The 13,823-nt window shown below is 33.2% G+C and overlaps 1 protein-coding gene across 1 annotated transcript; it reads left to right on the top strand.

Moving 5' to 3' along the window:
• Nucleotides 1–770: 770 nt before the first annotated feature.
• LOC120075008 (N-lysine methyltransferase) lies at nt 771–3,951 on the top strand. The gene is made up of 5 exons (XM_039028143.2): nt 771–1,187; nt 1,275–1,348; nt 1,740–1,872; nt 1,978–2,256; nt 3,386–3,951. Exons 1-5 carry the CDS (start codon nt 1,056–1,058, stop codon nt 3,641–3,643), a joined length of 876 nt encoding a protein of 291 aa, XP_038884071.1. The 5' UTR covers nt 771–1,055; the 3' UTR covers nt 3,644–3,951.
• Nucleotides 3,952–13,823: the final 9,872 nt, after the last annotated feature.

The raw sequence follows: 13,823 nt of genomic DNA, 5'->3' as shown, positions 1-13,823 counted from the left end.
GTAGAGCTTATAGGCTTTTGTTATATTTTTCACCTTTCTAAAAAAAATATTTGGTTCTTTTAATCAAATTTCACAAACAAAAACAAGTCTTTAAAGAGTGGAAGTAGATAACAAAAAAAATTATGGTGGAAGTAAGATTTATAAACTTAATTTTTAAAAATTAAAAGCTAAACAAAAAATGATTATCAAACGAGCATTAAACTAGTTGAGTTAACAATGTTATCCCATTAATACAAAATTTAAGAACTTTTTAAAGTACAGAGAATCGACACACATAAAAGTTAAAACTATAGAACAGTTGAATTACAAGTTTAGTATGTGCGTTCAATTTGGGACACAACCTAGAGACTAATATATATATTTTTTCTTTTTCATGATACGTGAAGTGAGATAATCGAACAAGATAATACAGGTACTATAGTAGTTGAGTTTGGTCCATTTTATTTTTCACACTTAAAATAAATAAAGATAAGGCTTATAAGCAAAAACGAGGAACAGTAATTTCGGGGGCACGTGCGGGGCATTAGAATTTACGTTTCACATTATAAATGAAAATGGCGCTTCAAAATTCAAATATCTTAAAGCGCTTTTTTTTTTCCATTTTTTGAGGCGACCTTAAAGCGCTTTTAAACTTTACATAAAATAAAAATAATAACTAAAAAAAAATAAAAAAAGAAAGAGTAGAAAATACCGTTCTACTTATCTCACTTGTAATCTACTCTCCATTCCCAACGGCACCAAAAAGGGAAAAAGAAAAAGAAAAAGAAAAAGATAAAAGAAACTTCCAGATCCCGAGGGTATTTAGGTAATTTGAACGGACAACATCTCTCTGCTTCCACGGCACATTCCCACTGTATCTCTCGCTTCCTTCTTCTTCCTCCTTCTTTCCTTCGTCTTCTCCAGAGTGAAGAAGAAGCCATTAACAAAAACACCAAATCAAAGCTTCAGAGTGCTTTCCAAGCAAACCCTAACCCTAAAACTCTTAACTTCCATTTCTTCATTTCTTCATTTCTTCATTTCTTCAAAAACAAAATTCCCAATTCCCTTCTTCTCCAATGGACAGAACTACTCCTGTTCGGAAGCCTCACACCTCCACTGCAGATCTCCTCACATGGCCTGAACTTCCTCCCGCCGATTCTCCTGCCCTCCCTTCTTCTGCTTCTCGCTCTGCTCCCAGGTCTCATCAGGTACTTTCTACATTTCTATATTTTTCTTCCTTTTCTTCTTCTTTTCTGTTTCTTCTGCTTATTCTCTTTCTTTTTCCCTCTCTTTAGCCCTCCGATGGGATTAGTAAAGTCGTCTTTGGAGGCCAGGTCACGGATGAGGAGGTCGAGAGCTTGAACAAAAGGTGAGATCTAACTCTACTTCTCTTAGCTCGAATCTTTATTATTTGATTTCATTCTACTTCTTGTTTACCTAGGGAATTTCTATTTTGTTTCTTTAGGTGCTAATCAAATTCCTTACAAAGAGTTTTGTGTTCAATTTTATGCCACGGATCTACTTGTTTAGTCTGTTAATTTGGCCAATTAATTCATTTCATGTCTATTTTTTGTTCTAATGACTCATGATTGGATCTCAAATTTTCAATCCTTTCTGTTTTCCAATACATTCAAGGGAGAAAAAAAATTATCTAGTTCCCTTTTTGGGTTTGTTATGATACATCAGATCTCCTAATTTGTGGAGTCTCTTAGTTTGAGTTTTAAATGAGTTGCCTCAATTACTTAATTTGCAAACTGCAGGAAGCCCTGTTCTGGATATAAAATGAAGGAGATGACTGGCAGTGGAATTTTTGTTGCTAATGAAGGAGATGAAGAGCTAGAATCTGGAAGCGCCAACCCTTCACAGAATAAAACAGGAATACGTATGTACCAGGTATCCATCGAACAAGATAACTGTGAACTGTGAGCGAGTTTGTGATTTGGGTTCTAAGGCGATTCCTTTCTAACTCCTAATCTTGACTGCTGGATCAAACTGCAGCAAACATTGACTGGAATTAGTCATATTTCATTTGGTGAAGAAGGTAGTGTTTCTCCTAAAAAGCCTACTAGTGTACCTGAGGTTGCAAAGCAGCGCGAGTTGAGTGGCAACTTAGAAAGCGATGCCGATGCAAAGTTGAAGAAGCAGCTCTCTGATGCCAAATGCAAGGAGCTTAGTGGACATGACATATTCGCTCCTCCTCCTGAGATTTTGCCTCGACCAACAACTGCTCGGACTTTGGATCTAAAAGGAAGCATAGAGATTGGGGAGCCTGATAATGTAAGTAGTTACTCCACTCAAATCTCTAGTTAAGTAGTTTTCTGGATGAAATTCCAGTCACTATCATTCAAACACATCCATTTAGAAGGCACTCTCACAAACGCCATTCACTCATTTTGCTTAAAAATTACGTAATTTAAGTCCCATTCGTTTGATAACCGTTCGATTTTTGATTTTTGAAAATTAAGAGTATGAGCATTACTTCCACTGGTTAATTTCTTTCTTTCTTTACCTAACTTTTACGAGTGTTATTGAAATCTAAGCCAAGTTTTGAAGATTAAAGAAAAAAATAGTTTCTAAAATCTTGTTTTTGGAGTTTGGAGTTTGACTAAGAATTCAAATGTTTCAAAAGATGGAAATGATGTAAAGAAACAGTGGAAAAAAAGCACAATTTTTAAAAACTAAACCTAAAAATCTTAGTGGTTATCAAATGGGGTTTTAGTGTGAGGTTCTTTACCATAACCTACTTGCTACTTGTTCGTGCTTTGGGAAATATGGATAGAGGGTGGTGCATCATGTTAAAGTATTGATATAATTAGTTTTACCCCAACTCAATTAGCACAAGTTTTTGGGTTTAGTAGTGATTCTACATAGTATTAGAGCAAGAGATCTCGTGTTCAAACTCCTTTAGTGGACATTACTGGGTCTGCATCATAGTTTCTCGATGGGTCAGAAACTCACAATGATGAAATCCTAGGATTTAGTAGGTTAATATACGTGCAACTAATCTATCACAAGGGTGGTGCATTTACGAATTTTTCTAATTTAATCGTTGATTTGCTTTCATAATTTTTTGATGGGGCCAAAAGGTCACAATGATGAAATCCTAGGATTCCAGTTTGTTTGATATGCTTGCACAATCATCACTGATTTCTCTATGTGGGGTTATTTTTTCTGAATAATTAAGCATATGGCCCTATTTGATAGGCTGATGATATGGGTTTGGTTAGGTGGTAGTTGTTAGCTTTTATGCTTAGTTTTTTAGTTTACTTTTCTTCTAAGTTTTTTCTTCAGTGCATATAATGTCATTTAATTAGTCTAGAGATCATCTTGAGCTTTTTTTACTCTTCCTAGTTCCAATTAATCTAATGCCCTCCTCTCTCTTCCTGCACTTGGGAAACCAAAACAGAGAAATGTGATCCCCGGAGAAGAACCTTCAATAAAGACAGCGAAGAAGATTTATGACAAGAAGTTTTCTGAGTTATCAGGAAACGATATCTTCAAAGGCGATGTTCCTCCATCATCTGCAGAGAAACCGTTGAGTGTTGCAAAGTTGCGAGAGATGAGTGGCAACGACATATTTGCAGACGGGAAGGTAGAGACCCGAGACTACTTAGGCGGGGTACGCAAACCTCCGGGTGGGGAGAGCAGCATTGCCTTGGTTTAAATCATCTAGGTTTCTAACAAAACTCAATACTTTCACTTGGTGGTGGGTGGGGGGGATGATATGCATATGGTGTTATGGAAATTGTCATCTGGTTTGGGTAAAATTATGTTGTTAGGTTTTTAACTTTGGTTAGTCAACAGCTGTGGAGTCTGCTAATTGGGGTTGTATTCCATAATGTTTTTTTTGTACTTGGTTGTGTTGTGTGTCTGTGTAGTTCAGTTTTTATTTTGGTTGTCTTCTGCCAATTTTACTTCCATCACTTGGGGTTTTCATTTATTTATCATTATATTGATTAATTGATTTGGTTATGATGCTGAAAGCTGAAACTATATGCTCATTTCCATTCTTAACAACCACTTGACTCTGACGTCATTCATTATATACTATAGTTATGAAATGTATTTTTATCATTTTTTTTCCTCGTCTTTGGAAAATGTTCATACGAACTAGTTTGTCAAACTTTAATTTGATGATATTTTAGGGGTTTTTATTTTATTATTTGACTTTCTTTTCCTGATAAAAAGGATAGCTTCTCTAATAAGTGATTTTGATATAGTTAAAATTACTTTGTAAATATACTTTTTGGTCACTTGAAATTAATTCTTCTTTAAAAAGAAATTAATTCACTGTATAATTTTATACTTTCAAACACAATTTTTATATTATTAAAATTAATTTCTAATGATTAAAAATATTTTTCAAGTGATTTTGAAAATAACAAAAATTGCACTTCTTAAATCTCCTAATTGTGTTATTAGTATTGGAATAGTTTGGTACTACAATATTTGATATGTATTTTAATACAACAATCTTATTATTTGGGAAATTCAGATTTATAGCATCATTTTTCGTTTGGAAAAATAATAAAACATAAAAATATTTTGAGTTATAACAAATTGCATCTTTTAGAAGTGATCAAATTTTCTCGAAATCCCAAAATGCCCTCCATAATCCGTAAATACAATGTAATTAAATTTGATTATTAAATCGAGATCAATTGGCTTGAATCTTGAATTTTGATAAAATCTTTATTTTCAAATATAAATTTATCTAATTATTTCGTTTTATCCACATATTTGTATATTTCAAATTCTATTTTCAAATCTCAAATAATCTGATTATTTTTCGTTCTCTTCTTTTTTAACGTATTTTTATGTTTCCTAATTTTAATATTTTGTCCCTTTTATCTTATTGGTTTTGCTTTTTTATATTTATAATAGTTTGAACTCTTTAAACGCTTATTTTTTAATTAAAATTTCGATTTTTTTCAAATTGATTATCATATTTTTGTTGTTTGTTTTCCAATCGATTTCAAATAAGCATTCATAACCTTCTTGTTTTTGCTAAATCGATTATAATATTTGTTATTTTTTCATTCGTTTCCAAATAAGCATCTATAACCTTTTGTTGTTCTTACTATGACTTTTCAACCACCATTTTTTTTAATAAATAAATCGTAAGGGGATGATACCTTATAGAGAGCACGGTTGATTCATCTTTAAAGACTTCTTGGAGAACAATGAAACTCGATTGAAAAAGAATTAATTTGAGAATGGAGGTCTACGGGTAATCGAGGATCTTAACTTCGTTCAATCTTCTACTTCCCAACTTTAAAATGTCGTTGTTCGTGCTAATACCACCCTTAGGTTCAGAATTTCATTCAAATTACCCATAGTCCACGATTTTGTTTAAATTTTGCAATGCCGCATCTTTGTGTTGTATGATTATACCTCCTTAAGTTTATTTATGATCTCAATACTTTAGATTCTCGATTTTTTTTAGAGGAAGGGGGAAAAGAACTTATGGAGAGGAATTATAGTGTAATTAATTTTTTCTACCAACTAATGTTTACAATGGAGGGTTTCTTCAAATTTGCATGATCTCAATCGCCAAATATTTTTTGGTGTTGTTAGGTCGGTCAAATGTTTACATCACATTTTAGTTTGTTAGGAAGTTAGATGAAATCTTACTTTCTTTTGATAAAATCTATTTAAATATCAATAAAATCTGGGTTGTTATAATTTTAAAAAATATGTATTTTTGGAATAAATTAATTGTAGATACTCGCAGTATTTTTGTAATCTAATAATTAATCATTAATTAAATTCAAATTAGTTTTACTATTTTTCATAACCTAAAACCTAAAATCATCTTGCTATTGTCCAAAATAAATCTTTAAAAAAATGCTATTTCTTTTATTAGCCCATATTATTTTCATGTTTAAAACCTATATATTAAGCAACTTTAGAATTTTGTAGACATAAATGTCAACATTTTATATAACTAGACGAAAGAATCTGCAATGCACGTGACTTAAAAAGTTTTATAATAAATTTTTACTTTTGATTGAATATTTATTAAGTATAAAATTGTTAGATATGTAATGAAGTAATTTAAAACAATAGTATTTAAAATTGTATATTGTTGTTTAAGGCTAACTATATTGATCGTTAATCATTGTAAACTAAAAATTGTCTCAAATATTTTCAACCACATTCCCCCTTATGGTTGAAAATTTAAGATATATATATATATAAATTTAGGGAACGGATTTTTTGAATGAATAAACTTATAATTAATTATAAAATTGGAATAATTGACATAAAAGTTAAACATAAATAAATAAATAAATAAATAAATAAATAAATAAATATAAAAATAGAAGGATGGATCAAATTATAATACATATGATATAGGTTGAATAAAGTTTGTGAAATAAAATGATACAAAAGTTTCATAATAACATAATATTTATTATCTTTGAAAATATGTAACTTACTATCCTATGAGGTAATTCTTTTGTGGTTCTCGGAAGTTAGTGATTTCTGTAGAAAAAAACAAAAAAAAAAAGAATTATATACTTTAAAATTTAAAAAGATAAGGTAAAATAACTAGGTAATAAATAGCATAATAGTTTATTGTTACTCTCTAGCTTTCAAAATTCATACTAATTTATATTTTAAATGTATTTTATTTATTATTTTTTAAATAATACATATTAATTATTATGTTTTTCAGGTTGTAAATTTAAATTCAAAATAAAATCTTGATTTATACAAACAAATTTTATAATCTAATTCCCAATAGTTAATTTCTAAAATGTAAATATATAAACTGTTCTACTCCCAATAATCTCACCATAGAGAGTGAAATTAAACCTAGTTAATTTAATTAAAGCCAAGATGTGAACAAAGATAGTTAAGCCGAGAAATGCTTCAATTAGTTTGACCCATTTGAGTTAAGAATGTAAGCCGAGCTAAGAGAATGAGTCAAGCTGGAAGAATGAGCTGAGGAAAGCAAGTCAAGCTCATAAAATAGCTCAACCTAGGAGGCCAAGCTAATTAACATTTGGGTGGCTTTCAGGCATTTAGGAGAATAATGTGAAATATGCATCTTAGCCATGTAGAATAATGTGCCACCCCAATTTGCAAGGCAACTCGGTCACCAGTATTGACTGACCTCAAAAGAGGTCAGCCCAACTATATAAAAAAAGAAAAGAAAAAAAGGGTCGGTAACTTATCGACCCCACCTATCAGAGTGCCTCAAATGTGACAAGATTGCATGGCCTTTTTGGCTATGCATAGTATGGTGGAATATATATATATATATATATATATATATATATTAGAATTTTGCATGGTCAAATGGTTTGGTATGGCCATATTAGGTGTTGTGAAAAAAATCTTTGGTATGGCCTAGGTGTGCATGAGCCATGCGTTTACATTAAAAAGAATGTATAAAAAATAAATAATTTTTGAAGACTAATAAACTGCTCTTTTCCGTTTTGTGTAATCCAATTATTTGCTAGGCAATTGATATATTAAAGAGCTATAATTACATTGCAAGTAATAATTGGTGAATTGAGCATCATAGTTCTATCCAAAGTCGAGCACATTAAAGGCTGAAATGTGTAATGACTCAAATAATGATGACTCAGATGAAAAATAGGCTAAATTAAAGATTGGTAATGGCTTGGAAGCCGAAAGGTGAAGCTAGGTTCAGTTATTAAATGAATGACCTATATAATCCTGGAGGCACAATAAAAAGAGGGGTATGTTTTTAAACATATACTAATTTTTTACCAATTGAGTGAATTTGGCTTAACACCACACCGGTGTTAGTTTTTTTTGTTTTTTAAGATATTGAGTTACTCTCCTTAAACAAAAAAAAAAAAAAAAAAATTTACCATTGGTGCGATTTTTGGTATCAACAGTTGGCGCCGTCTGTGGGGAGAGAAGTAACAAAATCTTTTAACCCTATCACCACATTTTGTGTTTGAACCATGAGCAACAATGTGAACAGAGAGAATCTCTTAACTGATGGGGATGATTCGGACCATGAATGTCATCCAAGGTGACAACCCACACACGTTCCATAAACTCACATGGGTTAGACCCACCACCTTGAAAATGAGCCAGTTCACAAGTATATGACTCTAGCTGACAAGGTTGATAGCTTAGGTCAAAACCTGAACTAGATCATGGAAATGCTCAGACGAACAAACCCAATCATCAAGGCCATTAGGCAGAATGTGATATACCCACCTGAAGAAAATAAACGTGACGGGAAGCAAAGGCACAATCCGTTGGGCCAGAGCACCACCCCAGTTGTCCGAGACCCAACCAAGGGTAAAGGTACAATGATTAAAGGGGTGGGGAAGTCTGAGTTTCCTGGACCAAAGGCATCAGAGAAGTTGATATTAGAAGGGAACAATAGACGTGCGAACAATCCAGACCCGAAGAAGCATGCATCTGTTGATCACCATTCTCGAACTCCTACTGTTCGAGATTATGCTCTAGCCAAGAGTTAGCCCAGAAGATCTTACACGTATCAGGGGCGAATGACAGTCCGAAGAGGTGACCGAACATAGGCTTGAAGGATAAAACAGACGGACAAATCTGACCTAGGCACAGATTTACGAGATCTCATCAACCAAAGGCAAAGAGAGCAAGCCGAAGATGACAAAGAGGTGGATAGCTGATCGTAGGCAGTTGAGTTATAATGCACCCAGAACCAGCTAGGAGATATAAAAAAGGCTCAAGATCACGAGAAGTTGGACCTTGATAATTTGTTGAATCAGGTAGACTCACCCTTCACAGATGAGATCATGTAGCAGTACCCCCTAAATTTAAATTACCTACCATAAAGCCCTATGATGATTGAAAGATCCATTCGAGCATATAGTGTGGATGAAGCTCCATGGATTCGAGACGCTATTAAGTGTCAGACATTCTCGTTTACTCTTGTAGGTCCTATCAAAAGTGGTTCAGAAAACTAAAGAGGAGATCAATAGCCTCATTTTGAGAACTGGTAAAAGTGTTCATTACTTGATTTTTAGGGGGTCGAGATTAGAGAAAACCTCCCACTCATCTTCTCACCATAAAATAGGGAGAAATGAATCACTAAGAGAATATGTTAAAAGATTTAATAGCGAAGCTTTGTAGATTGAAGGTTATACTGATGGTGCTACCCTGACAGCTATTGTAGCTGGGCTCAGAGATGAGAAGTTCCTCTAGTCCTTGGGCAAGAAAGCCGCTACGACCTATGTCGAACTCCTTTCTAGGGCACAAAAATACATGAGCGCCAGGGAGCTCGTTCACTCCAAAGGTGGACAGGAAGAGAAAATCACTCATCTGAACCACCAAAGATCAAGAGGATGAGAAGAGAAAGATCATCATAAGAGCAAGAAGAGGAAGACGGAAGAACAGCCTGTGACACCAGAAAAGACAACCCGAAAAGGCTTGCCACCTAGCAAGTTTGAATGTTACACTCCAACAGTGGTCCCTGTGCGATAGATTTTGATGGAGATCCAAGACAAAGAAATGTTGAAGTGGCCAGCCAAACTGAAGGTTGGTTCACACAGAAGAAATGGAGACAAATATTGTCTCTTCTATTCGGACTATAGCCATACCACTGCAAAATGTTTTGACCTTAAGGAGGTTATAGAAACTCTAATTCAACGAGGATAGCTAAAGGAATATGTGGGAGAGAGTGGTGACCAAAATGGTAACCAAAGCAAAACAACTCGAAGCTGGAGAGATTGCACGTCGACTTTGTCTAGAGAAATTATGACTATCATGGGTGGTCCGGCTGGAGGTGATTCCAAAAGAAAGCGAAAAAATAAAGCACGTGAGACCCGACTCTCTCCAAGGGTTCAAGAGGTATGTTCTACTATTGCAGTAGATTAAGTTATCAGTTTTTTCGAGGAAGATACAGTAAATCTACACCAACCTCAAAATGACACCCTAGTTGTGTCTTTGACCATAGCGAATATCAAGGTGCATCGAATTCTAGTAGATAGAGGCAACTCAGCGGACATCTTATCTCTTTGCACCTTCGATGCCATGAGATTGGGGCAAGAACGTTTGAAAAGAAATGCGACCCCATTGTTAGGGTTCGATGGGCAAACGATGAAGGAATCCATTCTAAAGGGAATCGTAAGTGGAAGCAAGAACGTCCCAAATTCCATTTTTCATTGAATGTGAGATTTGTAAAACAAGAACAAGATATGCATTTATATATAAAAATTACAGCATGCTATATAAAGGTTTTAGAAACCTTACCTTTGAAGACCTTTCTTCAAGATTCCCTCGAACAACATACGAACGACTTGAAGACTTTCTTCAAGAAAACTTCGAACAAGAACGAACACAACCACAAAGACTTCCTTAGTATTCTCAGGTAGAGAACCCGAGAGTGGTGGGCTCTGGCTATTTTAGAATGAGGAAATTTTAGTGGTAAGGAGGAAGGTTTGAGAATGTTCACTAACAACTCAAACTCACACATAACTCTTTTGTTGTTTTTTTTTTCACTGCCAAAATCGATCTCCCACTAAGAAGAAGAAAAACTCTTTTTCAATATGCCAAATATATCAACCACCCACTTACGTGGGTGGAGAGAAAAGAGGGAGAAGGGAGTTGTAACTCCCTTCCTTATTTTTATTTTGCAAAATAAAATTTAATATATATATATATATATATTATATATATATATATATTTATTAATTATATGTTATATCAAATATAACATATAACCTATAGTTTTAATATGGTATCACATACAGTATAACCTATAGTTTCTTTTCTATCTTATATGACATTTAATATAAATCACATTTATATTAAATTTAACAACTATGAATCCAATTCATAGAATCTATATTTGAATCTTATTCAAACATTTATTTCCTCTCATTAAGCTTGAAGGAACTCATTTGAGGAGATCTTTGAGCGGAAGTGGATGGTTCAAATTCTATTAATTATTGAATACTAAATTTACAGTAAACATACAAGATATATGCATTCAAAATAAATTACGGCATGCTTTTTACGAGAAAAAGGGTTCAAGAGATATCACATTTGAAGAACCTTTTCTTCACGAAACCTCCCTCAAACAATCATGAACCTCAAACAGAAACAACAACTTCTTGAAAACCTTCTTCAAGATTTTCTCGAACCAAACAATCGGACACTACCAAAAAGAGTCCTGTGTATTCTTAAGGTGAGAACATAGGAGTGGTGGACTCTGACTATTTTGGTTAGGAGGGATAGTTTGGGTGGAGGAAGAAGAAGATTGAGAAAGCTTTGAAGAAATCATGAACACAAAAGTTTTTCTCAATCGTTCAACAATTTTTCAAGGAAGAATGATTTTTTTTTTCTTTTATTCCTTTTACCATAAAATAATAACTACCCATTAAGGTGGTTGGAGAGAAAAGATGGAAAGTTATTATTCAAAATAATAATAAAATAATATAAATAAATATGATAACTAACTTAGCATATTATATTTATATTAAATTATATGTTATATCAAATATAACATATAACTATAGTTTTAATATTGTATCTGTTGAGTTTTATGTCCTAAAACTCGGAGTTTATAAAAATGATAAACAATTTTTTATAATCAATAAATTTATTATTGATTTTATAAATTGTATGAAAGTCTAAATCCAATAAACGAAGACCCATGACTATTACATGAATACTTGTACTTTATATGGAGGCATAAGAGTGGATCAGGTTCGAATAAATAGTCAAAATGATCTTTAATACATGAATAAAGTTGGACACCTTATTCTGGTAACACTATTGGATGCGGCCTACTCTGTAGTTGTTACAAAGAGTTGTAAAGTGCTACATACGATGTGAACCTAATTCGTACATGTTATGACATGAGGAGTGAGGGCGTCCTATGCAATGAGTTTGCATAAGATCGGACCAAGAAAAAAGTCACTCTTACTTTATAACGCTGTTTACTGTATAAGGCTGACTATTTCACCTAGATGACCTAGGTAACTTGATCTTAATCCTGAGTTGGCTATGAAATCCTGTTTATACAGGATTATCCTTAGATTTGCATAGGTGAGGGTTGACTCAATAGTGCCGACTCAATAAGTCTCCCATTTCAGGGGTAAGAACTAGTATATAGCTGGGGACATAGGGTGCAAGACGGAGTTCACGCCTACCAGATTTAGGGATAAGAGAAAAGTTGTTCTCTCAAATACTAAATCCAGGTATTGAACAAGGGGCCCCACCCTCTCATTGGGCTGAGAGAGTTTGGTTTAGTGATTGGATCACAAACCAGTTGTTCATTAGAGGATCGGTAGAAACTTGAGGAATAAGATATAATCTCGGGGGTAAAACAGATATTTGACCCAACCGTTATTATGACCAACCTGTGAAGGGCCGACTTGCTGATTATGATTAAATCATGTGGACATAATATATCTACAGTGGGGGGAATGCAACTATAGGCTTTAGTGGAGTGACCCATTAGTTAACGAATGAGGGTTAATTTGGTCTAATGACTTTAGCCAATTAATTTTAGATCGTTGAAGCCCATGATCTGTATGTCTGCGAAGTCTCCCTACTAGCTCGTAATTAAACTAGCTCTAGAATAGCGTGATAAGTTAATTTGAAACCTTCAAATTAGAATTAAGGGAATTAATAATTGTATGAGATATAATTACATGTTTAATTTGAGAATTAAACAGAATAGGAGAATTTATATTTAAATATGATTTAAATATATAAAGACGGATGTGTGTAAAATTAATTTAATATTTGATATTAAATTAATTAAGTTTTATGTAAAAATTAATTTTATAAAATTAAAATTTTTTAGTTTTAAAATCAAAATGGATTTTAAATATCAAGTTTTGGTATTGAGATAAAATTGGAAAATTGGAAAATATCATGCAAAATGGAATATTGAGATATTCCATTATCTATCTTCTACTTGCTCATACAAAATCCATCACATTGCCTTGTGTAACTCCAAGCATGAGCTGCAACTCATGCAACTCTTTTTCTTGCATGATGGTCTGCAATATATTGAAGAGTTTGGAGTGAATTTCGGGCATGCACTCAAGAGAGAATTTCTGAGAAAATTCGTGACGAAGAAAGTGTTCTTCAACAAAATTGCTACTGTGAGCAATTCTCCATAATCCCTTGATTCAATTCTCCATAAATCATATTTATATTAACTTTAATAACTATGAATTATATTCATAGAAAATATATTTGAATCTCATTCAAATATTTATTTCCTCCCATTAAACTATAATGTATCAAATACATTATGACAATTATATCTAATATAATTGAAACAATTTAAATATATTATATATTATATAATTAAATCCCTCTTATTAATTTGAACAATTCAAAGTAACCCAAAAATTGATTCTCAACTGAATTCTTTTGAACTACAAAAGGGACCTTATGGATTTGTAGCTTGAAGCTCCAATGGTACATGAATAATTAATTAAACTCTTTAATTACATTATTGACCATGCGTTAACTATCAGGCACTCCACTAAAGATCGACAGTTGCACTCTTCGCACTACAGATATATTTCTATATCCATTGGATATAACCAATCAACAGTATGATGACCCTTCACAAATTGCTCGTATGTATAACTAGGCCAAATTATCGTTTTGCCCTTGTAGTTACATCTAACTCTTTAAGTACCACTGATTCCTCTAATGAATAATAGATCATAGTCCTACTATGACTAAAACCCTCTCAGGCCAGGAGAGGGTGTGATGCCACATTGTTCAAGATCAAGAATCAGCCCTTAAGGGAGCAATTTTTCTACTTACACCTGCTTTGGGGAAGGAGTGAATTCCATCTTGTGTAGCTATATTTCCAGCTTTCCAATCAGACGAATCCC

Source organism: Benincasa hispida, chromosome 4 (genome assembly GCF_027475165.1).
Source record: "Benincasa hispida cultivar pf3 chromosome 4, pf3_genome.v1.1, whole genome shotgun sequence".
NCBI classification, from domain to species: Eukaryota; Viridiplantae; Streptophyta; class Magnoliopsida; order Cucurbitales; family Cucurbitaceae; genus Benincasa; species Benincasa hispida.
The sequence above is the reverse complement of the archived record's forward strand: the minus strand, read 5'-3'. Positions and strand labels throughout refer to the sequence as shown.